The sequence below is a fragment of the Passer montanus genome, unplaced genomic scaffold (genome assembly GCF_014805655.1).
Source record: "Passer montanus isolate IOZ18808 unplaced genomic scaffold, ASM1480565v1 scaffold10, whole genome shotgun sequence".
Classification (NCBI taxonomy): domain Eukaryota; kingdom Metazoa; phylum Chordata; class Aves; order Passeriformes; family Passeridae; genus Passer; species Passer montanus.
The window spans coordinates 23,176,289-23,203,047 of NW_024356505.1; the positions used below are offsets into that span (position 1 = coordinate 23,176,289).

The 26,759-nt window shown below is 36.3% G+C and overlaps 1 protein-coding gene across 1 annotated transcript in view; it reads left to right on the forward strand.

Moving 5' to 3' along the window:
* Window positions 1–26,759, forward strand: part of ABCB1 (ATP binding cassette subfamily B member 1) — a 50,464-nt gene that overhangs the window by 788 nt on the left and 22,917 nt on the right. Inside the window, exons 2-11 of the mRNA XM_039711203.1 lie at window positions 7,331–7,445; window positions 12,279–12,441; window positions 13,244–13,359; window positions 14,102–14,162; window positions 15,454–15,601; window positions 18,463–18,523; window positions 22,630–22,821; window positions 23,480–23,651; window positions 24,856–24,980; window positions 25,680–25,851. Coding sequence (XP_039567137.1) covers window positions 13,268–13,359; window positions 14,102–14,162; window positions 15,454–15,601; window positions 18,463–18,523; window positions 22,630–22,821; window positions 23,480–23,651; window positions 24,856–24,980; window positions 25,680–25,851 — 1,023 coding nt within the window. The 5' untranslated portion in view covers window positions 7,331–7,445; window positions 12,279–12,441; window positions 13,244–13,267. The remainder of the gene's footprint in view (window positions 1–7,330; window positions 7,446–12,278; window positions 12,442–13,243; window positions 13,360–14,101; window positions 14,163–15,453; window positions 15,602–18,462; window positions 18,524–22,629; window positions 22,822–23,479; window positions 23,652–24,855; window positions 24,981–25,679; window positions 25,852–26,759) is intronic.

Below are 26,759 nucleotides of genomic sequence, written 5' to 3' on the forward strand. Positions count from 1 at the left end.
TCACAAAAATGTAAGCAGCTGCAAAAGTGAAACAAATACAATTTTTTCATGCATGGACTCTCACAGTCAGTTCTAACCCTTTGCTGATGCCAGCATCACCATTCCTTCAACCTAAATCTGAGTATTTCACTTTAGATTGTACTGATTTTTGTCATTATTAGCTTTGAAACCTATGTTTTGAGTAATGCTGGCTACTTCTTGAGTATATTCCCAAAATTTCATTGTCTCACTTTTTATCTTTTTTTCTTTGCTTCTAACCCTGGACAAATAGGATGTTAAAATAATAATTTTCTGTGCTAAGATCTTGCTTACCAGTAAACTTGTTGATGGTGGATTGGAGTCCTTCCTTTGCCATTAAAACAAAATTTCTTTTTTTTCACATTTTAAATTACAGACACACAAAACTTGAGGAAATTCTGTTACCCAAATATCCACTGTTTTTACTTCCTCCGGATTCTTGATAACAAAGCATCAATGACTTGCAGGAATCACTCCACCCTCACCTCCCACTGTTCAGACCCAATTTCACAAACATCCGTAGCAAAATCTGTAGCTAATCCATTTTGTTTTGACAAGGCTGTGCCAATAATTCCCTGGTGTTCCTAAAAGGGATCCTCCCATTCCTGAAGAAACAGAAGGAGACTCTTGAACTTGGCAGCTATTTAACTTCAGGCAGAGATCTTAATGCAGGTACCTGAACATCCATTCATGCATAAAATGCAGTAAGTTTTATCATTTTCCCTCTTTCTTGGGCTATAGCTGGAACAAATACTTGTTGAGGAGAGTGGTTATTGACTTTACATTATCAATTAACATCCTGGCACTAGTGGTAGCTAATGTTCTTCCCTTGACCATCCAGGACAGATATGGTTATTGGCCATTTTCATTGGTTATATTGTAATTTTACCACTAGACCAGGGGCAAATAGACAGCAGAGTCTCCCTAGTCTTTGTGACTGAGAGGAAGAGATGATGTCTGAGGGCTTTGCTGAGAGGGACCTATTATTTTCTGTAGTTTTCATTCCTTGTGATTTTTTATTTGCTTGACAAAATGAGCCAGCAAGGAATTTATGTATTCTATTCAATTTTCTAAAATCTTTGCCTCTTTTTCTTGACTGTTACCATGTTTTCTTCGTGCAGTTTCATTGGTGTCTGCTAAAGGATGTTTTTACCATATTGTCCAAGAATATTTTCAAGTTACCATTACCACCTCTTTTTACATAAAGAGCTTAACCTACACTGAAGACTGTTTTTCCTTTTCTGTCCCTTTTTATTGTTATCTTAAATGGAGAATGGGGATCGTTTAAGGCTGTATTTCTGAAAATTACAGTCTGTAATGTCTACAGTGTGTAGACCTTTTAAGAGATTCGCAGAACTGGGATTTCCTTGTCTTCTTTCTTACCTTTGTTACCTTGTCCATTTTCCTTGTCCATGCCTGCTGAAGCTGAATTTGCAGCTCTTTCCATTGTAGCTCTGCTGGATTCCCAATTGATCTTGCTAGCTTAAGTCTTGTACCACTGCTACATGAAAGACAGTGGTTCTATTTGATCAGATACATTCCCAGATGACAATACCAACAATTAGCCCAGGATTCACAGTATTTTACAGTCTCATAGCATTCTAAGTGGAATAACCTGCTAGCCAAGTCTCCTGTCATTGTTCACATAACTATTCTGAGATATCTACCTACTAAATTTCTTACAGAAATTTAGAAATTGTTCCTGCAGTAGAGCTGATAATCATACTCCATTCTGAGGCTGTGCAATCTTTAGTAGTTAAGGAAATCTAATCCTTTAGTCCCAAAAGCCCCATTTTAATATTTCTGAATTCAGTGGCCTCAAGTTTTAAGCAAATACTCTTGCTTGCTCTGCAGTAAAGTCAGCTACTATTGTTATAATAATCTCCTACATTTTAGGAGCAGCACAACCCAAGCAGGAGTAACTAGCAAGGCGTATTCTTTTTGTACCACTGTTTTGGTTAGAACATCATAACTAGATCATAAAAGCCTATTTTGTTGTCACTTTAACCTGAATGTTCAGTATAGTTGTGGTCTGAGTTTCGTTTCTATCCTTGTATGTATAGTTGATAGTTGTGCTCTGGGTGACTGGTGATGAAGTAGAATGGCTTTCTGATTGTGAAAAAATCCATCTGTGCAGTCAAGCTTTCAGGGTGTGTCTTCAAGTTAGTAAATGGTTCACTGCAAAAACTGCAAGGTAAACCTAGCAATCAGAAACTGAGAATCTACTTTTAAACACCATTAGACTAGTATTATACACCCAGATCTGAAGAGAGACAAAAGCCAGAATTTTCTGATTATCAGCTAGATCAAAACTGATGCACAACAGAGGTAAGATTTTGGTAAGATTTGCCATTATTTCCACTCATATTTTGCTGATATAGAAGATAGACATATATATTTCTCCTTTTCTGTTGTTCACCCCTCTTTTTTCATGAATTCATCTAAATATTATGAAGAAGAAGGGGATTTTTCAGAGTTGAACAACATAATTATTCTTTTCTTCTATTTCCTATCATGGTTTAACATTTAATGTATATATGAGTCATCTGATATGGCATGACAATCAGGTCCTTATCTGTATCCATGTGATCTGTTGGGAGGAGATCAGTTCGCTTAGTTTACCATTATCAGAATAGCCACTACTATGAATATTGTGGTAGCACAAAGGATGTTTTGATGACAGCCATAGTGGTGGCACATAAAAAAGGAGCAAGATAACTTTTACTGTTCTTGGGGTTAAAATGTTTATGGGGAACATCTTGCTATGAAATTTGAGGTAAGCATTATTCTGCTTGCCCAGCTTCGCCCTTTTGTGAAACAGAGGAAATTGTCAGTTCTAGTGCTAGATTTAAAGGAGCAAGGTGAACTCTGCAACAAATTAAATGCGATAACACAATCCAACCCCCAGTGCATGAAAAGACCATGCACTTCTGATGACTTAGACTTAGCTTCATTTTTTGGCCTTAGGGAAGCATGTACATGTGCTTTTCCTCAGAGACCTACCCCTCTTATATAGTTCCATTTGCTTGATATATGAATATAGGTGGACATCTATTAGGAAAGTAGGCCGTAAGTCTGTTCTGTGGAACAATGCATCACACCAGTATTCAGAAAGAGATTTTGTCATTTATATATTGGAACAAAATGAAGTACTGTATTTCAATAATTTTTGTTCTTGTAAACATACCATTTCATATACACGTTAGATTATGCCATTAGTGTGTGAGAAATTTTTCTGGTCCTGTCCTGAACAGTAATAACCATCTTTCTTACCGAGGTGTTCCATAAATAACCTAGGCAGATACATTCTCCTCCCTCTTGTGCACCATACCATGGAATCATTTTCATTATAGGACTTGGCCTGGTTCTGTTCACACCTGCTTATGACTTCCAGCTCAGTGGTTGTCTTCATGTACTGATTGTCAGCCATGCATGGTCACTGTAGAAATCATTTGTCTTCTTTAGGGTGTGGGATAATTTAGCAATATATCCATCTTCAGAGACCACAAAAAGTCCTGTAATTTGTCTTTTGCAAATGGCCCATGACACGGAGTCACTGCCAGGTTTTTTCTTCTATTGGTTAGATAAAAAGACCTTTTTGCATGCCAAGTCCCATAGATACTCACCAGAGGTAGTGTAAATAAGATCAGTTTTCTAAATTTGGTTCTGCTTCATAGTACTGACAATTCAGAGTACCCCAGAGGATGCTCCCATTGAGGAATCTCAGTAGCATTTAATAAGCATACCTTGCCCACAGGGAATCTCTGAATCCTTGGGATATTTGCCTTAGGTTCCCTAATTTCTACTGGAGCAGCATTCCTTGTATGCCAGGTGCAGACAATGAATGCAAGGAGAGTAGATTTCTTCTTAGAGTAGGGGGTATCTTGGTTTGACTAGGTGCTTGAATGAGATGCTGAGAGTTGCTTTCTTGAACATTTTCCAGACTAAGAAACTCATGTGTTCTCAGTGAGTGGTGTTATAGAAACAGGACTGCTCTGAACACTTTACTTAATCAGGGTGAGCTGTTAATCATTCGTGATTTATTGTTGACTATAAAAACAAATCAAGGAATTACATTTACTCTTGTGACACTCACACAGGGTCACGTGTCATTGCATGAGAGCAGAATGTAAACTGCACAGAGGTCATGACAGGGCTGAGTCAGAAAGGAGGATGTCTAGAGTGCAAAGACAGAGGAAGTTGGAATATGAGCAGAGATCACTTTGTTCCTTCAATTATAATTTTGTGGTGCTGCAACACTGTCCAAAGCCTTGTGATCCAAGGGTCCCCATGAATATCAACATTTGGGGAGCCACCTGCCAGTCCTTCTGGTTCTGACCTGCAGCCTTTATCTTCCATTCTGTCTGGGAAGTAGGAAAACATGTTGTGATTTCACTGTCCCCATAGGGAAGGAACATTGAGGAAGACCTCTGAGGCTTGCTAATTAGTTAAATATCTTATATGGGTGCTTTCTTCTGTTTCTTGGAAGGAAGGTCTAAATTTACTAATACTAATATGAGTTTGATCATGATTAGCAGTTCTTAAGTTTCATTTATTGCATTACTGTTTAATATGTTATGTCACTTTTATACAAAGTTTATACTTAGACATCAGTAAAAAATGAATAAGAAAAATGCCCTGAAAAATGCCTAGATTTGTTATGCAAAGTCTAATAAATTCAAGTTTCAGTGGGAAGTATATGGGAAAATGTTGTTTTTCCCTTAAGAAGGATAATATCTGCGGATAGAACTACAAACTTTGATGCAATCAAAATACGTTTTAATGATCTTATGATGAATTTATGGAAATTAAGATTAAAGATCCTGTATGTAATTAGGGAAATGGGGACTTAGAGAAGATGCAGATAGATCAATCAGACATGAAAGTATCTAATCTGAGTCACTAGAAAGACTAATTGCCTTTTCAGTTACTGTAGCCACAATGTAGCTGGTCACAAAAGAGAGAAATCTGATTCTGTAATTGCTGAAGTCCTGCTTGGTGAAGAGCTATTTCCTCCAGTCTCTTTAGAACTGTTTCTTGCAAAAGGATCACATGCAGACATATCTTGATGTCATAACTGGAATCTTCCCCGTGAGTCTCCCTGGATTGTTGTCAGGCATCATTGGTGTTGACATGTGAGATAGAGGTGTGGCATGTGGAAAATGTTTCTGGAAGCAGAAATGATATGAGGGAGCATTACCTCTGTTGTCTATGGTTGTGGCTGTTTGAAAGGTTTGGAGCCTGTGAATGTGTCTGCACTGTATCCAATTGCCTGTAGAAACACATTTACCTTAGAGTGCACTATCATTTGTTTTACAGTAAACATCAAAAAGGAACAAGGCAATTTGATTGTGGTTAAAGATAGCATGCAGAATGTGGTCACAGTGCCATAACCAATGTCTTATGAGAGGATTATTTTCAGTCATTTCACCACAGCTACAAAATCCAATGTCTAAGATCAAATAAAATGAGTATACTTCCATGCTGCCACAGAAAATGGAAGTCAAATTACTTACAGAAATTAGAAATATGTGCCTATTATTGAAATAACCCCTAGTTTGGGGCTACTTTCCTGAAAAACTCCAAATCTTTGAAATAGTTTGTGTCCAGAGGATAGTAATGTCAAAGATCAATAGAATGAATTCTGCCCAGAGGGCTTATAGGAACTGGGGGGTGGGAGGAGCAGGGGAGGGAGGGCAGAGAGGTTTGTTTCTTTTGGTTTGGGGTTTTGTTTTTGTGTTTTTGTTGGGTTTTTTTGTCGAGAGACGACAGGCAACACTTGTGAAAGCAGCATTAAAATTTTGAAAGTACTGTAAAGTGAAGTGGAAGAAGTTCTTCCTCTTTGTTGTGGACAGGGAAGGGGTAACAGGTCTAACTTGTCCCAAGGACAATTCATTTTTGATATTCAAAAAACCTCCAAGCAGTTCAGTGTAGGAGTGGCAGGGGGTAGGATGGTCGGGACAGATGGAGATGAGAGATCTCTGAAGCCAGGTCTTGGAACATGCGGTTTATTGCGGAGGGCGTGGGTGCAGGAGCCCTGCTTGGAGCTGCCAGCCACAATTTGGAGCAGGCCTGAAAGAGAGAGAGGTAAAGAGAGTGGTAGAGGGAGAGAATGAGAGAGCGAGGAAGAGTAAAGAGAATGAATGCAAGAGCGTGGTAAAGAGAGAATGAACGAATGGTTCCCGCTACAATGCAATAAATCTTCTTCTGTGTTGAATATTCTAATTCTTACTAACCAATCTAATACAAGATACAAATCTTACAGCACATGCGGTTTATTGCGGAGGGCGTGGGTGCAGGAGCCCTGCTTGGAGCAGCCAGCCACAATTTGGAGCAGGCCAGAAAGAGAGAGAGGTAAAGAGAGTGGTAGAGGGAGAGAATGAGAGAGCGAGGAAGAGTAAAGAGAATGAATGCAAGAGCGTGGTAAAGAGAGAATGAACGAATGGTTCCTGCTACAATGCAATAAATCTTCTTTTGTGTTGAATATTCTAATTCTTACTAACCAATCTAATACAAGATACAAATCCTATAGCATTTGCATACAGCCTATAAGAATAATTACATTACCATACTGTGTTACATTTTAAACCCTAAAAACTACTCTTTGGACCCCTTCTGCCAAGCTAGTAGGGTCTGCTCTGACTCTTGGACCTGTCTGCAAGGAGAGGGTATTGTTTAATCAAAAAGGGATTACCTTCAGCCAGCCATACCATTGTTTTCCAGTTGTTCAGTAACTAAGGTATCTCAAAGCTTGCTTTCCTTTCAATCTTGCTTATAGTTTCCATAGTCTCAAAATCTTTTGCCAGGCAATAATATTTATAAGGCTTTTCTGTTTCATCTTCCCCAACAGCTCATATAGTCTGAAGTTCTCCCTCTTTCCTTTTGGAAACTAACTGGAGGTACAGAATTCAACCACCTTACAAACTAAGGTGGTTATTAAATTCTTATTACAAATTAAGAATTTAATATGTAATATTTGACGTGATCTGAAGGAAGGAGGATGGACAGGATGGCATTTTGACTTATGTGTCTTCCACATAAAATGAACTGGAGCTATGGAAATAAAAACTTGAAATTCAGTATTACTGGGAAGAAGCTCAATGAGAGGTTTTTCAGTCTCATAAATTCCTGTGTGATCTGGACGTTTCACAGATAGTATGGACTAGAATGCAGGCATTTAGAAAATATGGCTTTGAATAGTATGGTACAAGGGAATAAGTCAATAGGTTTGATTTCTCTATAAAATATAATATCAATGCACTTATATATTTCATTTGTAGTGAGTTTGTAAACTCCTTTCCTTGTTTTTCAGGTGTTCAGCTGTCTGTATCCAAGACAGAAGTGCAACCATCTTTCAGACTTTTGAGAAAATTGCCTAATTTGGAGCAAAAGCTGCAAAGAAGTTGATGAAACCGGGGTTCTGCAAGGTAAGAAAGGTTGCAGACAGAGGTAAGTCTCTTGAAATGGAGTTAAGCAGCAGTTCAGGGATTCAAGAGAAAAAAACAATATCATAATGAAAAGAAATAAAATCCTAAGGGAAAAGCAGGGATTTGGCAGTCAGTAATTCAGTCCCAATGAGGATCCATTCCAGGGGCACTAGAAACCGGCTCTACCCTACCTCATTGAGAACATCTTGGCCCACAGAGCATTGGATATACCAACACTCAGTTTAATATTTCATTAATTCAAGTTATCAAAAAACAGTAATGTGTGGTAACTAATCAGTAACTGCTGAATACTTTTAAGCTGTGCATTTCAGTTTACAAAGGGCTCTTTGTGCGTGGCAAACAGTGGCTGTCCAATCAAAGCCACTCAGTGAGGGAAGGATTACTTGTACTGTTACAATGTCACCAGACATATCCTTGCCTAGAAAAGTTATATGGACAAAAATTGGATGTGTCATAGTATTATATATTTTGTTCAGATTTAAGTGGGAAAAATGTTTTCCACCTGCACAAAAAGTAATTTTGTTTATCTTTTCCCATCAGTTTTCATTTGTAAAATAAAGTCCTGAATTTTTGAAGCCCTAATGTTCTGGATTATATTTCTTTAAAGTAATTTTTCTAACTCTCGTAATAATATATCTTTAAATGCAGCTATCCAGCAAGTAATGATTATGTTTTCAGACACAAGACTGAGTTTGTAAAGGTGAAAACTAGCACATTAGTAGTAGGAATCCAGTGACATTGGTTTGTGGCAGTCCTCCTTATGAGAATAAAAAATTAACTCCAAATCAAATCACAGACAATAAGAGCGGAGTTTCGTCATTTTAAAACATGCTTTTCAGAATAGACTTTCCTTTTAAACACAAATAGAAGCTTGATGTTTACATTAACTTGATTTGTTCTCATGCTTCGTCCAGGAAAAATAAAAGGTCCAGCAACTACAATAGGAATTATCCTGTAGCTGAGCATACAGCATAGTTAAAGGAAAGCAAAATTGTTCGTTTCTGACAGTATAATAATTCATTTCATTTAGAACCATTCTCATTGATAGAATGGTATTCAAGCTGGAAAAATCCCTTTACAGATTATGATTCTTTTCCAGCCCTGATTAACAGGCTGCTGAAATACAGCAGGAGTTCTAGTACCATAAATCAGAGGTTCTTCACTGGTGTTCTGATTTATGTTAGGGTTGAGTGTCATTGCGGGTCATTACAGAATTCCTGCAATCCTTTCTAGCATTTTCCCTACCTGACTCTTGTTAGAAAATCCAACTTTCCATCTTTAAAGTAAATAGAAAAAAAATAGTTTGTGTGATTTTCTCTGGTCACAGTATACGCAGATGTTGAAGTACTTGCTTCAGTTTCTCATCTTTGCTAGATTTGTTAATAAGTATATAAAATGTTAGATTTTCTTGATATTGTTTAGCAAATTTTGAAGGTATCGTGCCATCATTTCACAACAGTTTGTCTCTGATACAAAAGTTAGATTAATGTCTCTGTGTCAGTAGTTCCAATAGCATCTGTCAATTTGTGATGTGCTGGCCTGCATCAGATAAAAAAATGCATAGATCCAATGTGTGATTTGTGGGATAAGATTTTCCCAACATAAATTATTCTTTAGAACCATAAGTAGTTGAAACTTCACCACAAAACCTGAGAACCCTATTTTTTAAATGCCTTTTTCTGCAGTATTAGAAACTCATAGCTCATGGTCAGTTTGTTAATAACATAATGAGACATTTTGACACAAGAAGGGGGTTGGATAAGTAAATTTAGATAGTTAAATACATGGAAACAGTCTGAAATAATTAATAGTGAGTATGGTACCTGATGATCTGTATATACCTAATTTAACTGCAGCCCAAAAATTATGTTATGATCATGCAAACTACAATTTAAGAGTTATACTGAAAAGTCTGGTGAATGATCTATAGATCATTCTATAGATCATTCTGACTCAAAGAATGATTTAAGGTTTAGTTTATTGTGCCAATACAATCTCTCATTGTACTGGAGTGCCCAAGGGAGATTATTCAAACCATACATTTATAACATGTAAGAGAAATGCATTAACTGTGCTTCAGTCTGCAAAATCAATGTTGACAGAACATTTCAACATATATCAAACGTAAAAATTATTTATGCCTAAAATTCTAAAAAATATGCATGAATATAATGCAGAAACAATAAAAGTATGTTAGGCAAAGGGAAATTGACTACTATCGTAATAAAGAGGGAATTGAGTAAACCTTAAGAATAAATATATTTTCACATAGAAAATATACCTGATGATGCAGAGCTTCACAGAAATTATAATATCCAAGAGGTATTGTTCTATCTTCAACTAAACAATGTCTGTGATGGGAAATGGTGCATAGGAACAGTTAGCCAATAGGTGTAACAAACTTATGACCACTTTTAGATTTTGGTGTAAAATTAGAAATTTTCCTCTTTTACAGGCATTGCTTTAGACAAGACCAGCTTACCTGACCTCATAAGTCACTTTAGTGAATTTTCAACTGGCTAAAATCTCTTAAAGTGTTTACTCCATAACTCAATAAAGGTAGCTCTTTGAGCTGCAGTTGTCATTATCTTAATAAAATCCCACTCACCTACTGTTAGATAGGGCTGAAATGGACATGTAGCAGAGCTTTAGACAGTCCAGGTGGATGAAACTTATCAGCCATTCTTTATTTGCTTCTGCAGCAAGGGGTTTGAATTGTCCAACGGTTCCCATATTAGCAGATCTCTGCTTCTAATCATAGTGTAACAAACTGGGTTGAGGAGGAATTTTAAGTTGTTTATGAGCCTTAAATAGCTCAAAGGTCGTAGATTAGTCATCTCTGTTTAAACCCCGCTTCTGTGAGAAATTTTGTGACTAATAAGTAGAAGTTGAAAAAAAACCAAGAACCACGATTACTTTTATCTTGAACTATTGAATGATCAGGACACTCTGCTTTCAAGACATCCTTACTTAGCTTCTAGTCAATGTCTACTTGATACACACAATGTCTATACAAGCTGTCATGCTTCAAGTCTTTGGCCTATAGAATTAAAAATTCCCCTTGACTATATCAATGATTGGGTAAAGCTGAGCATAAGCTGTTGATGTAACCAAGTAACTGATCTGAATTTTCAAACACTGGCTTTATGAATCCTGCTAATGTATTTAGAGCAAAACTAGTCGCCAGACTTTGGATGAGAAAGTATTTCTCCTTGGATTAGACTGACTGGCACTTACATTGTTTCTAGATGGTTTGTACATTTTGGTTGTAAATCAGCTACTATGTTCACCCACACTATTTTTATATAGTCAGGTAATATGCAGTGGTGATGCTTCAGTTTCTACTGTTGTTGGTTTATTTTACAGATTTAATCTCTTCAGGCTGAAATTGTATATTCTCACCCAAATTATCAGTTTTAGACAAGATATAAGAGATAAGAAGAAAGATTTAATGATCTCTGATTTCAAATTCACTGCAATTGTGGAGTTTTGTGACTGAAGCTATAGAGAAGTTACAGAATTTTGTATCTTATTAAGTAGATGTAAACAAGAGATTAGAAGAAAGATTTAATGATCTTTTCTGATTTCAAATTCACTGCAGTTGTGGAGCTTTGTGACTGAACAAACTCCTGAAGCTATAGAGAAGTTACAGAATTTTGTATCTTATTAAGTAGATGTAAAATACTGTACTTCCCCAATTTTCCCACTTTTTAATATCAATTTAGTTGATTCAGCTCCTAGTGTGATAAAACCAATGTCTTTCATTTTCTTTGTGTTACTGTATGCAGGCAAGAGAAACTCTGGTAAAAATTGCTCTTGTGTTTTATTTCTATTTCCGTTTCTTATCGTGATTGCACTGCAATAGCATTGAGACATGGCAATGAGATAACAGAGCATTCTGACAGATCTCGTAGTTCTCTCTATTTTCCATTTAAGGCAAAACAGTTGTGAAAGAAATGCATATACTATTCCGTTTCTCTTTTTTTTTATCAATTGATTTTTCTTTAAAGATTCTTACTTTAGTTTTTTTGGTTCCCACTGATATAATTGGACCAGTCCATTAAGATGAAGTCCAGGAGAGCATTTAGGGACACAGGTTGAAACCCAGTATTCCCAGTCCATCCAGCTGTGGATGGACTTCTATATAAATATATCACAATGACTTTTGAGAAACATATAATACTTATTAATTCTTTATATTCTGCTCAACTGGCAATGATAAACTACCCTTTCTAAAGTAATTCTCAATCTGATAAGACTATTTCAAAATGTTATAAAAATACTGTTTCACTAACATTTTGAGATTACAGAAATGACAAAAAAGAAGAAAAATAATTTATTCTGGGTAATTATCAGATTAAGTAAATTTTGTGTAAGTAAAGAGATAGAAGACCTACAGAGCAATTAATATAAACCTACTTGTCTTCTCGGACAAGTATTTTTATTTAATTTTTCCTAAATTTTACTTCTGTAAAGTGTTAAACATGTCTACTTTAATACATATATTGAAATAAGTGTTATGAAGTGCAAATGATTTATTTGTCTAAAATATTTGTTATTTTCATTGAAGTAATGCCTACAGACACTGATAAAAACAATAAATTTCACAATAAAACAAATGGCCCATTTCAAACAGTTTAGAATATAAACATACATTAAAAAAATCAGAATACTAGTTAAGCACATTTCTGCTGACCAGAGCTATTTCCAAAACACTTCTAAACTGAGTCTGAAACTCATCTTGCTGTTCTGCAGTTACTCAAATGAGGAACTATATGCACTATAGTAAAATCCTGTTTTCTTTCATGCTAGATGGGTAATGTTCTCCTGGATTAGATTTAGAAGATGGGAAAAGAAGCAAAAGATTAAAACAATGTTTTGGTGTTACCTGATTTCATTCTCACTGTGTATTCAAGAATGGATTCATCCTTAAGTGCAACAATTACTTCGAGAATTCAGCAACATCTCTAATAAGGTAAAGTGGAGTTCCTTTCAGTTGTAAGGGCATAACTAATACAACAGTACCTATAACAGGGAACTTTTTCTGGTGGAAGAATAAAGTATTCAGGCTTGTTTTCCCAGGTGACAATGAAATATGCATGCGTTCGAGGACTAGTATGCCCTTTAGGAAAAGGGAGGTACAGTCCAAAGTGCATACACTTTACTATCCAAGATAAACGAGGCTATTGGAGTGGGAAAAAATCCAAGAGAAGGCTATTTGTTATGTCTGTCTTACATAACAGGAGCAAAGTCCAATCATGCTGCATGTCCTTAACCATATTAATTCTGCTCAGGTTTGAATAATTTTTCAGAGGAGTAGACACAAACCGGGAACAACGTTTCACGGTATGTCTGTAGTTTGGAGGGGTATTTTAAACCTCTATTAAAGTGAATTTTATAAATTCACTGATAACTAAACCAAATCTAATTAATTGCATATTCTTTTAAATACATATTTAATTTTTCATTTATTTTGTATATCTGTGCTTCATTGCAGAAAATATTATTCTTATATCATTCAAATGAAATTCAATAAATGACAGAGTTATCAAATGGGTAAATACAGAATATAAATGTTTCTAAGGAAACTCCAAACCTCTGGACTTCTTTCAATATTTTTATACTTGTGCATTTTGAATATTCACTTTGCAATGTATGATATTAATAACTTTACTTATTGTAATAAGTACCCATATTTTTCTTTCAAACAAATGATTGTCGAGATTACTGTCCTCAGCTTAAGATTATGTATTTCTCAGTCAAATATTATTTTACAGGAAACTATCTTCAATAAATTTAAAATGCATTCTGAAGATGAGAAGAAGTGTACTGCAGATGGAAATAGTCATGAGATCACTGCAGCCAGCCAGGATGATGAATCTGAAGACAAACAGTAAGTATTCTTAAATATAGTAAACATTATGAATTGAAGCTTATTAGACTTCATTACCTTGGTTTATATTTTATTGAAATTCTTATTTAAGTCTTATTTTAACTGATTTTGCTAGGAAGACCTAGTAAGAGAAAGCTTTGTATCAACTTAAGATTAGCATTGATTGGCACATTCATGTAATGCAAAAGGACTATTTATTTTTTCCTTTAAAGGACTAAGTGTCCACAGTATTGACTAAAAAAACAATTCTAAACTATGACAGAAATTTTGTTGGAATGGAAATATTGGATACATTTATGTCATCTACTAAAAATTATCTTAATATTTTTAGTACAGCAGTCAATCAACATTTTACATACCTTGAACAAATTATCTATTCTCTAGCTACTATGTACAAAATTTTTCCTCTCTTCTGTTTTCAACTCTATACAGTGCTTTAGTTCACAACTTCCCTGACCAGACACCTTCCCAACACCCCACTGGTGCTGTTTCATCTTTGAAGGGATGAACTGGGAAGAACATGACTTAAATTTACAGAAGTTAGGAGGTGATGCTACTTATATTGCTGAAGATTTAAATAGAAACATCTCAAGAATGCCCAATAAATCATGCTCATTTTACACAATTGTGAGCTGTAAAATGATTTCAAAATTATAATTGAACTGTATTAATATGTTGAATTAGTATTTCTGCAAAATGAGGTACATTTTAAAATTCACTAAAACTACCACACTTTTTTTAGCAAGGCAAAGAAGAAGCAGAAGAAAGGGGAAAAACCTAAGGTGGTGAGCCCATTTGCACTGGTAAGGTTTATTCTCTCTATATGTGTCTACATATACATACACACAGGCACGTTTCAAAGTGTAAGCAAAAATGGTTACACTTATGTTAGTGTCCTGCATATATGGTGCTGTCTCTACCAAATATGTTCATATACAGAATATTGGCTATAGTATAGAAATCAAGCAGTTCTTTTTGTGGATGTAGTTGTACTAAAGAAGCTGTCTTTTACAGATAAGTATTCTTAGGAGTGTTCCCTTGGTAAATTATTATCTTAAACACACCCATACCAGATATTTATTTGTGAAAGATAGGAATTTGCATGTTCACAGCAAGAAGCATGACCGTATACCTACACTGAGTGTGGTCTTGTCCTCTAAATTACTGGAGTCTGGTACTAATCACATAATATCCCCATGAGTCATTATTCAGTCGCCTGAGTCAGCAATAAAAGGCAATTCCATGCCACTGGTGAAAATTAAAATTAAGAATTGTATGCTGAAAGGTTCCAGATTCTTTAAAATTTTCTGTATGTTTTTTAAAAGACAACCTTTGAATATTTAATCAAGTAAATCCTAGGTCCTCTTTTAATCATACTGCAATATTTTATATTTTGTAGGTTCAGTGTGTGTAATACACAGCAATGACACTGCAAATAACAAACATAAAACTGTAGTACATGATGGCGGCCAGTGCCCAATTTCTTTGCTTTGCTATATCAGTTTACACTAGTACAATTACATCATGCAACTATAATTTACATCAGTAAACTCAGTAGTTTACAGTACAGAATAAACCCAATGATTTTGTAATAGATGAGCTCAAGCTTTATTAAGTTCAGTGGCAAGAGGATGTAAGATTTCAATACCTTTTTATGATGTCTACAATACATTAGGAACAGTTTTTCTGGGTGCATAATAATGAATTTACAGTAAAAGCAATTATTGCCTTATTTATAATAACACCATTAAAATTTATTGTAATTTGAATTTTAAATGGCAAATTAAAAAAGCATACATTTTTTTATGCCTTGTTTTCCTATGGTCTTTATTGCCCAGGTGCAGATACTAATGTTTTAAAATGCCACATCTCTCTGGTTTTGAGGGTTTATAGTATAAAAGTGCTTATGTAGAAAGTATTTATTCCCGTACATTTAAACTGTTTTAAAACTGTATTTCTAAAAAGATAAAGTTGTAGGTTTGGAACAGCAGGTGTACAGTTTATAGCTTTTTCTTTACTTTCTTGACTTTGTAGGCATAGCATTGTGTTAGCATTCTAATACAAGTTAGAATGATTTTCTCTTCTCATTCACAGTTTCGATACTCCAGCTGGTCAGATAAATTATTAATGATACTGGGCACTCTGCTGGCAGTAGCCCATGGAAGCAGTCTCCCTTTTGCCATGATAATTTTTGGTGATATGACTGATAGCTTTGTTGCATCTGGAGACACAAATTTTACAGGTAAGAATATATCTGCTCTGACAAGAACAATGGCTCCTATTTAAAAAAGAAACAGGAAGATTCACGCATCTTGGCAGGAGATACAGATGTCAGAAATCACAATTCTATACTATGATGCAAATTAGTAGCTCGTGTTCATTGTAATAGAGATACACTGTGGTTGGGATGACATTGTAATGGGAGTCCCCTGTAGGCTGCATGAGCAGGAAGACCGAGCAGATGAGGTCCTCTATAGATAGACTGGAACAGCCTTGCCTTCACAAGCCTGGTCCTCATGGGGGTCTGCAACCCCCCTCAATAACTGCTGGAGGAACAACACCACCAGGAATAAGCAACCCAGGAGGTTCCTGGATTGTGTTGATGGTAACTTCAAATGATAGAGGAGCCAGTGAGGAGAGGTGCTATGCTGGACCCTGCTCTTGCTAAAAAGGAGGGACTGATGGGGAATGTGAACCTGAAGGGCAGCCTGGGCTGCAGTGACCATGAAATGGTGGAGTTTCAGGGCAGCGAGGAGGGAGGACAGCAAGATCACTATCTAGAACCTCAGCAGAGCAGACCTGGAACTCTTCAAGGACCTACTTGGTAGAGTACCATGGGATAAAGCCTTGGAGGGAAGAGGGGCCCAGGAAAGCCAGGTGATACTCAAGGATGACCTTCTCCAAGCTCAGGACCAATGAAGTCCAACAAAGAAGAAGTCAGGCAGAAACACCAGGAGGCCTGCATGGATGAACAAGGAGACAAACTCAAATAAAAAGAGAGTGTGGAAGCAAGGAAAGAGAGCTTGGGAGGAATACAGAATACCTGTCCAAGAAGACAGGGATTCAGTTAGGAAAGCTAAAGCCCTGATAGAATTAAATCTGGCCAGGGATGTCAAAGGCAACAAGTAAAGCTTCCATAGGTAGGTCAGTAATCAAAGGGAGATGAGAGAAAATATGGGCCCTCTCCAGAAGGAAATGGTTACTTGAGATATGGAAACGGCTGAGGGACTCAATGATCTTTTGCCTCAGTCTTCACTGGCAGATGTTCCAGGCACACTGCCCAAATCACAGCAGGGAAGAGCAGGGACTGGGAGAATGAAGGACTGCCTGCTGTAGGAGGTCAGGTTTGAGACTATCTAAGGCTTCTGAAGGTGCACAAGTCCATGACGCCTGATGAGATGCATCTGTGGGGCCTGAGGGAGCTGGTGGAGGAAGTTGCTAAGCCCCTGTCCGTTATATTTGAGCTGTAATGGCAGTCTGATGAAGTTTCCACTGACTGAAAAAGGCTGAAACATAACCCTCATTTTTAAAAAGGGAGAAAGGAAGACGTAGGGAACTCCAGGCCAGTCAATCTCACCTCTGTGCCCATCAAGATCATGAAACAGATTCTCCTGGAAGCTGTGCTAAGGCACATGGAATATAAGGAGATGATTGATGATGGCCAACATTACTTTTTTAAGGGCAAATAATGCCTGACAAATTTGATGGCATTTTAAGACTGGGTTACAGATTTGGTGTGTAGGGAAGAGCTTGGACATCATATACCTGGACTATCTGCAAAGCATTTGACACTGTCCCAATCAACATTGTTTTCACTAAATTGGAGAGACATGAATTTGATGGATGGATCACTTGGTGGATAACAATTGGCTGGAGGGTCACACCCACAGAGTTGTCCAAGTGGAGACCAGTGACAAATGGGTTCTTCAGGGGTCAGTCTTGGGACTGACACTGTTCAACATCTTTGTCAATGACATGGACAGTGGCATCAAGCGCACCCTCACCAGTTTTGCCAATGACACCAAGCTGTTCTGTGCAGTTGACGTGCTCAAGGGAAGGGGTGCATCCAGAGGGAGCTTGACAGGCTGGAGAGGTGAGTTTCTGGGAATCTCATGAAGTTCAACAATTCAAAGTGCAAGTCCTGCATGTGGGGCAATCCCAAGCACAAATACAGTCTGGGAGAAAAATGGTTTGAAAGCAGCCCTGAGGAGAATGATTTGAAGATGTTTGTTGACAAGAAGCTCAGCATGAGCCAGCACTGTAGGCTTGCAGTTCAGGAAGTAATATCATGGGCTGCATCAAAAGAACAGTGACTAGCACAAGGAGGGAGGTGATTATCCCTCTCTACATTTCTCTGGAGTGCTGCATCCAGCTCTGGGACCCTCCACTATAAGAAGGATACCTGTTGAAGTAAGTCCAAAGGATGGCCATGAACATGATCAGAGGGCTGAAACAACTCCCTTATGAGGACAGGCTGAGCAACTGGGGGCTGTTCACCCTAGAGAAGATTCCTGGGAGACCTTATATCAGCCTTCCAGTACTTGAAATAGGGCTACAAGAGAACTGGAGAGCAACTTTTTAAAGCAACCTGTAGTAATCAGATGAGGGGTAATGGCTTTGAACTGAAAGAGGGTCAATTTAGATGAGATATCAGGAAGAATTTCCTCACTATGAGTGTGATGAGAGACTGCAACAAGTTTACCAGCAATGTGGATGCCTGATCCCTGGAAGTGTTGAAGGCCAGCTTGGATGGGGCCCTAAGCAACCTGATCTAGTGGAAGGTGTCCCTGTTCATGTACAGGGGTTAGAACTGGGTGGATTCCTTAAGGCCCTTTCCAACCCAAACCATTTTGTTCTTCTATGTGTGTATGCTCAGGAAGGCTTTTAAATCTCAATTTACAGTGATGTAGTTTTGTAGTCAGTGGAGTTATGACTAACACTGCATTAGTAATGTTCATTCACATGCATTAAAATTTCCTCCTTTCTTCCAAATCATCTTGATTCAAAAGGAGATGTAGCAACTCCAGATATACTGAACAGCATGCAGGAAAACTAATTTGTTAAATCTTGCTCTATTAAAAGACTCTTTTCTTCCTTTCTAAGGAAACATTTCAATTAATTTCACTTCAGAAATACTTCACAAGCTGGAAGATGATATGACAAGGTAATTAAAAATTTATATTTTCTCTTCTTTTTTTAATGTAGACACACATTTCTAGTCAAGCCATTCCTCTCCTAAGGATGTTTTGCACACTTTAAACAACATAAAAACAATTATGTAGCTAAAGATTGGTACAAGGGATTATTTGAGGCCCTGGTAAGATTCTTGAACATTCTCAGCTATTCCCAACAATTTCCCTGTAATCTCTTGCTCTGACCCATCCTGATACATTTCAGGGGTGTTCTGTATCCCAGTGAAATCTGCATTACCTTCCTTCTTTCTTCTCTTCCTCTGAATTTATAAAGAGTAATTTTTATGATAAAAAATTATATTGATTATAATCTGTCGATACATTGAGCTATGGTGATTCACTTGCAAAAAACAATTGAATTGTCAGATAGTACCTACTTTGCTGCCAAAGCATCAAGTTCAGCTAAATCACTCTCTACAAGTACCTGAAAGGAGATTGTAGAAAGGTGGGGTTCAGTCTCTTCTCCCAGCTAATAAGGAACATGACAAAAGGAAAAGGTCTTAAATTGTGCCAGGGGAGGTTGGATGTTAGAAAAAATATCTTTGTGGTAAGGGTTGTCAACTGTTGGATTAGGATGCCCAGGGATGCAGTTGAGTGACCGTCCCTGGACGTATTTAAAAGATTTGTGGATGTGAGACTGAGAGACATGTTTTAGTGATGGACTTGGCAGTGCTGAGTTAATGGTTAGATTGAAATATCTTAGAGATCTCTACCAACCTAACAATTCTATAATTCTATAATTATCTAGACTTGCAGATTGTAGAAAATGCAGATTTAGATTATATATTCCCTTAAATCTAGCAATCCAGAGCTGGGAACAGCAGAGGACAACAGCCAGTAGGTGCTTCTGCTACAAAACTCCATAAAGAAAAGATCAAATAAGAAGAAGCATAAGCTGCTAGTAGATGTGGTTTTTTAAGAGTTTTTATTAACCATTGTCCATACACTTGGTTTATGCAGGATTTCTAAAGCTTGTGTGTTTCTTGTACCACTTCAGTTTCTTTTCTTCAGGTTGAACTCTATTCCTGATTAGACATTGAAAAATGTCTGATGTACTCTTTGAGGCAATTGTCTTCTTTGAAGAGAAGGAGATAAGGCATTGTCTGCAGTAACGCTTGCTGTTTTATATCAAAGTGCATTTCATTTTGGGTAATAGTGGACTGTAAACTTATGTAGCTTTAGTAGTTAACTTTTGCAATTAAAAAACCTATGACTATTCACAACAAAAAAACCCCGAAACAAAACATACCCAAACAACTCTTTACCGTAAAATAAATGAACAAGTTAGGAGAAGGCTGTTTCTTAGAAATGAAGACCATAAATGTAATGAGAATGAATCAAGAGGGAATTGGCAATTATACTTTATAGGAGAGTTTCTTGCTCCTGCAATATTTCTGTCAGTCTCTGACATGAATGTAAGTAATGCCTACAAATGTTCAGTGGAATATACTTGTTCCCAGCGATTTCAAAACAAATTTGAAGGCAGAATTGCAAACGAAATAGTGTGTGTGTGGGTGAAGTTACCCTAACTGTTCTGTGTTTAGTAAACACCTGATGCCTAGCTGCACATTTTCAAACTCTCTCGTGTTTATTCTAAAAGAACTTTAAAAATAATTATTTAAAAATTCCTACATATGAAATTGCAGAATTTGTTTTGCCCATTATTTAATTGGTGAGTGATCTCTCCCTGCCTTTATCTTGTCCTACAAGGTTTGAATTAAGTTTTTCTCTTCTGAGTCTAGCTGAGGAGGGGAAATGGTAGTGTCCTCAGTGGGCCCCTGGAATCCAACCAGGGTCAAACCACCACAAGTTAATTCTGAAAGTATACAAGCAAGAATAAAAAGCAGCCCTAGTTTCCCTTTAGAAACAAGTTGTTCACTGATAAATGTATTAATAGCAGCACAAGACTGGGTGCTCTTTTCCAAAGTTTCTAGATAGAGCTTTGAGTTGGCATTTTCACTGGTGCAATGAAGCTCTTTGCACCATCTCCTTGTTTCTCTAGAACGCCTGCCAGCAGGTCAAATAATGATAGAAACTGTTTGCAAGGACAGAGTTCTCACACAGGTGTGTTCAAGTACTGAACTATACACATGGACTTAGTCGAGTTTGTTATTCAAACAGTTTGCCTAAACTACAACTATTTCTCAAAAAAAAGAGAACTATTATTTTTCAATGCAACGTGTATTTACTCTCTGATAAGTTGCAGGAGTGAATTTACAGAAAATATTTCATCAGCATGGGATCTGGCAAAGACATGAATCCCTATGGATATGATTTGTCAGTAAACAAAGTCCAAGCATAAATCAATTATTTGAAGGATGTAGCATCATAAAGTAATTGTCTAAAGTAATTACTGCTGAATTTAGAATCTATGTTCTTGGGTTCAGTTTGAGAGGCTTTTTTTTTGTTTGTGGAGTTTTAACGGAGCTGAATTTAGAATCTATGTTCTTGGGTTCAGTTTGAGAGGCTTTTTTTTTGTTTGTGGAGTTTTAATGGAGCTGAATGTGACTGAGGTCAATATTCAACTAACCAGCTTTCTGTTAGGCACTAACCTGATTTTATTAAACAGTTTTGATTAAATGAATTTCATAATGAGTATAGTTTTGAAGTCCCTAACTGAACTGTATGATATTATAGCCACAAGAGAGATTGGAATAAAATTTGAGGAGTTTAATTTGTAGAGCCATTCTCTCTTAGAGCAGAGCATTTGCACACAGATTCCTGAAATTGCTCCTGCCAAGTTTCATTTTAAAGTTCTATAAAATCAGTATGCATAACTTAGTAAAAGAGAGAAGGTCACAAGAGTTCACAAAAAATTATGAGTCAAGATTTTGCTAATGGTTTACTTTTATGTAGATATATTATTCTTATAATTGCAGGTAAGTTTAATTTGTAAAGCCGTTCTCTCTTAGAGCAGAGCATTTGCACGCAGATTCCTGCCAAGTTTCATTTTAAAGTTCTATAAAATCAGTATGCATAACTTAGTAAAAGAGAGAAGGTCACAAGAGTTCACAAAAAATTATGAGTCAAGATTTTGCTAATGGTTTACTTTTATGTAGATATATTATTCTTATAATTGCAGGTAATATAGATCATAAATATTTAGCCATTGATTTTGGTAGTGTTTTGCAAATGAAATCCATTAAGTAAAATTTATTTATTCAGTTCTGGTGTAAGTTCAATTATAACTGATTCTGATGTAATTTTTCATCAAATCAAAATAAATTTTATTATTTTTAAACAGTTTAAAGCTGTGACTCGTATTTACTTGCAGTTTGAGAAATATCATGGTTCACATACTCCTGGTTTGGATTTGACACACTGCTCATAGCACAGGGCTGAATTAATGTAAAAATAAAATATCAGTTGTGAATAAGAGATCCAAAGAATTTTTGATCTAATGGCATTTGTTTTCAGTAGCTGTAAATATAGTAATTCTCTATTCTCAAATGAGGAAATATTTACTGCATCCATGCACTTATTTATTTATTTATTTATTTATTTACATAGGCAGGCATGTTCATTATTTAAATGTGTGTATAATATACATATATGTGATTTGGTCTATCTATGTGTGTTAAAAATGCTAGACAGTTTATGGACATAACAGATTTAAGTGAAAAGAGTATTGTATCAGAAATACAGTTCTAAAAGTATCCTATGAGAGAATACCTACTAAATTTTCAAAAAAGGTTATTTTGACATTACATGTTATTCATAGAAAACTCTGCAAGTTTTACAGTGAAGTGTAAGTTTTAGTATAAGCATATAAACCCTAATTCAAGTCAAACAGAAAAAGTAAGCATTATGCTAAATTCACACTTGCAAGGTAATTAAAACAAAATCCTATGAGAGAATACCTACTAAATTAAAAAAAAAAAGGTTATTTTGACATTAAATGCTATTCATAGAAAACTCTGCAAGTTTTACAGTGAAGTGCAAGTTTTAGAATAAGCATGTAAACCCTAATTCAAGTCAAACAGAAAAAGTAAGCATCATGCTAAATTCACACTTGCAAGGTAATTAAAACAATTTTAACTTGATTTCAGAAAATCTTGCCCTTTTAATTTTCTTACAGATATGCATACTACTATTCTGGAATAGCAGCTGGTGTTCTTCTTGCTGCTTATATTCAGACTTCGTTCTGGACCTTAGCAGCAGGTCGGCAAATAAAAAAAATTAGAGAAAATTTTTTTCATGCAATTATGAGACAGGAAATTGGATGGTTTGATGTAAATGATGTGGGAGAACTTAACACTCGTCTTCTAGAGTAAGTACACCATACCTTTCCCAATGTTATTTTATCTTGTTAAACATGCAGGACTTGGAAATTTTTATTTTTAAATTAAATTATTTCACTGAGAAACAAAGTTTTTAAATTTCCTCTTGGAGAGTTTCAGGGACTGACTTTCTAATACTTCTGATACAGGACCATCGCAAAGATGTCAGAAAAGCATTTTGTTAAGTTCCCTTGAACTCCAAGGATGACTAAAGCCCAGCCTATGTTATTACCCCATTGAGAGTTCATTTCTGGGCACACTGAGGACTGAAAAAAGTGCTGGCTCAGCCCAGCAATATGAATAGTTTTAACTGCCTAACATTGCTTAGATGAAATCCTTTACATTTTATTTCCAAATAGCCCACAAGTACCAAACTGATCAAAGCTTTGGAATTAAGAAAGTGAGAGTAGTTTTGCACTACAGAAAAAATTCCAACTTTTCCAGACAAAAGCAGATTTATAACTTTACAGTTTCACAGGAAATACAAAATTTTCCTTGGCCACACTACATAATGCTTTACCTTGAAGAAAGCTGTTATTGGGAGCAGTAATTGAATAATAGAGATTGTCTTCCACATGTAACAAAACTGGAAACCTTCCTTGCGCTTTCTGTGTTTTTCTTCCTCTCTGTATGTAATTTGTTTTTCAGTGATGTCTCCAAGATTAATGAAGGAATAGGTGACAAGATTGGATTGCTTGTTCAAGCACTAACAACATTTGTGACAGGATTTGTTGTTGGTCTCATAAGAGGATGGAAATTAACCCTTGTAATACTAGCAGTTAGCCCCGTCCTGGGACTTTCAGCAGCCCTCTGGGCAAAGGTAAGGTTACATATGTACAGTGTCAGATTTTGTGTTAATGGCAGATAATAAAATAAATCTACATATCTCTAAGTCTTAATATTAGAATGTGTTGCTTAGAGCAATTATAGCTTTAGATAACACTTAGGCACCTAAGCTCTTAGATGAACTGTGTGTCAGTACCCTCTCATTCAAGACCAGGTCAGATGGGGTTCTGAGCAACCTGGTCTAGTGGAAGATGTCCCTGCCCATAGCAGAGCAGCTGGAACTAGCTGTCTTTAAGATCTCTTCCAAGGTCATTCTGCAATTCAGTAATTTTATTTAATTTTAATATTATAACTCCCATAGATCGGGAAGACTTGTTTGGTTTGAAGCTGTTTCTGTTAATATAGCACATACAGAGAAAGAAGCAAGATATATGTGTAGAATCCACACCTGTAGCTCTTTAACTTACATCGGTATAAGTACTTTTTCTCTTGAAATAAATAATTGCACCTCCTGGAAAATAAGAAAATAATTTAGAAAAAAAAACTTTTGTCTCAGACACAGGTTTTTTTGTAGTTGTTAATAAATTTGGTAAGAAATTCTACACAGACCTAGATGAGAAAAGGTCCAAATTTCCATAGTACCAGAGTGCCTTATATTTTTAAAGTCTAAATATTTTTATGGTATTTTATTTCCCTTATATTTCAAACATCATTAAAGCTTTCACTGTCTTGAGTGAGTATATTCCAGAAAAGGTAGGATTAGAAATGTATGTGCCACGTATGTCAACTGGCTGCGGCCACTTCTTCACAGTCTTAAGCTACAGGGTCCTCTGGCTAAGGATGTATGTGCCACGTATGTCAACTGGCTGAGTCTTCACAGACTGCGGCCACTTCTTCACAGTCTTAAGCTACAGGGTCCTCTGGCTAAGGCAGCCAGAGATGAGAATGAGCTAAGGAGGTCTGCCTGGGAAAAAACCACACCAGCTCACTATGAGTACTCCTCTTATCTCTTGCACTGGGTGAAAGCAGAAGGGAAAGTCCAGGCCTTAGTTGTGTAACATGGAATTATTTGATTGAATTCACAGCGTACTTAGAAATTTGGATATTGGACATTCTGCACCCATGCCTAATATAGTCAAAAGGCTTCATATTGGAAAATACTAATTGTGATAAAAGTAATTTTGAGTGCTTGAGCTTATTCTGGTTTTCATATGTCAAAATACTTGATTCTGTATTAGGTTCTCTCTGCGTTCACGGACAAAGAACAGGCTGCATATGCAAAAGCAGGTGCTGTTGCAGAAGAAGTTCTGGCAGCAATCCGTACTGTAATAGCTTTTGGAGGACAGGAAAAAGAAATTAAAAGGTAAGAGCAATATTTGCTTTCATCAGTGGATTTTAAAATATTCACTTCAAGTGGATTGAGATTTTCTTGTATATTTTCTGTTGAAAGCCTTGTGTTTTCTGCAGTTTTAGTTAGTGAGATTGTTAGAGGCTGTTACAAGGTTTGCTACATGTTGAAAGACAATTAGCTATTTTTCTGGAGTTGGTATGTTGTCTCTGCATTAAAAGGTATGCAGGCTGCTTCAAATAATCTTACCATGAGAGCTTTAGACAAGAGAGGACCCTGTTCTGTGAAGAGATGATGATATCCTTGGTAATCTAATCTGATTACTCAGTAGTTGTGAAGGTGCTGATGAACAGTATCTCTATTTCCGCTGTACTGTAAAATATAGATCTGCTGATATATTTTAACCTTTAATCTTGAGTGGTTCACAGTCAAAGTTCACTGGTCTGCAGAAGCAACTGAAATGCCAGTCCCTGACCTGCAATGCCTTTTTATTTCTATATACCAAGTTGACTAATGTTGGCATTTCTAGGGGTTGCCTTAGAAAGTTCATGCCTGACTAGCAGGCTTGCCTTTGTACAGTCTTAGGGTTGGATATTTTATGTACCTAACTGCTGTACTTTGTAAACATTCTTTTTCTAATCCATCCACAGAACTTTTGTGGTGTCTGCCCTGGTAAACGTGTGAGTCTATTTTGAACTTCTATCTGTCTTCCAGATACCATAAAAATTTAGAAGATGCTAAACGGATTGGAATAAGAAAGGCCATTACAGCTAATATTTCTATGGGTGCTGCTTTCTTACTGATATATGCATCATATGCACTGGCATTCTGGTATGGGACTACTTTGATCTTAAATGATGATTACACTATTGGCAAAGTTCTTACAGTAAGTATTAATGAGTAAATTCTCAATGACAGTGAGAAATAATAAAGAACAAACATTAAAGTGTGTATTTGACTGTAATAAGAATTATGTCACAAAATTGGCAAAGTAGCATCCCTTCTTAACAAAAAGATTCTCACCACAAAAGCCTACATGTTGTTTCTATAGGATCTCAAAATCTAGATGAACCCAATTAAAACATATATGATTTTCAACTGTTCCTATATATTTCTGATTTTCGTAAGACCAGACTGATATAGAAACAGTTCAAGCAAAAACTGAAGTACAATACCCTTTCTAGTTGCTCTTTGCTTTTAGAGGGCTGAATATATTTTCAGGGTGCAGAAATAAATACTTCTTTTAGCTGTTGTGTAGTCTAAGTAGATAATTTGATTAATATTTGCTTATGTTTTGCACCACGAGAGGTTGGAATTAGTTCTCAGTATTTTTAGAAATTGAGGGGGATAAAGATATACTTGTGACTAGGGTATATGTCACCATCTAACTGAAGGAAGAAACCATAACACTTAGGTCATAACTTAAATTTTTCTCTTGATGAGGAAACCATTCTAATTTTTTATGAAATGTGAAATAAACAGGGTAAGAAGAATAATTTTGTTAACCATGATGAAACTCAGCCAGTTGACCATATGCATATATTTGTATAATTTTTAAACCGTTTCGTTTATTAATCACTGAAGTTTGTGGAAAAAGTCTCTGATATGTGTTTTTGGCTCTTTTGAACCTTTTGTACAGGTTGGCATATGGAAACCTCTCAGTGAAGTTCATGACCTTATGTGTAATTTATTCTGTTCAAAGTATTTGCAAATTCTATTGCAAATTGTCTGTGTTGTAGTTCAAACGATGTTTTTATAACATGGATGATGCATTATCATGTGTAAAATCTGTGA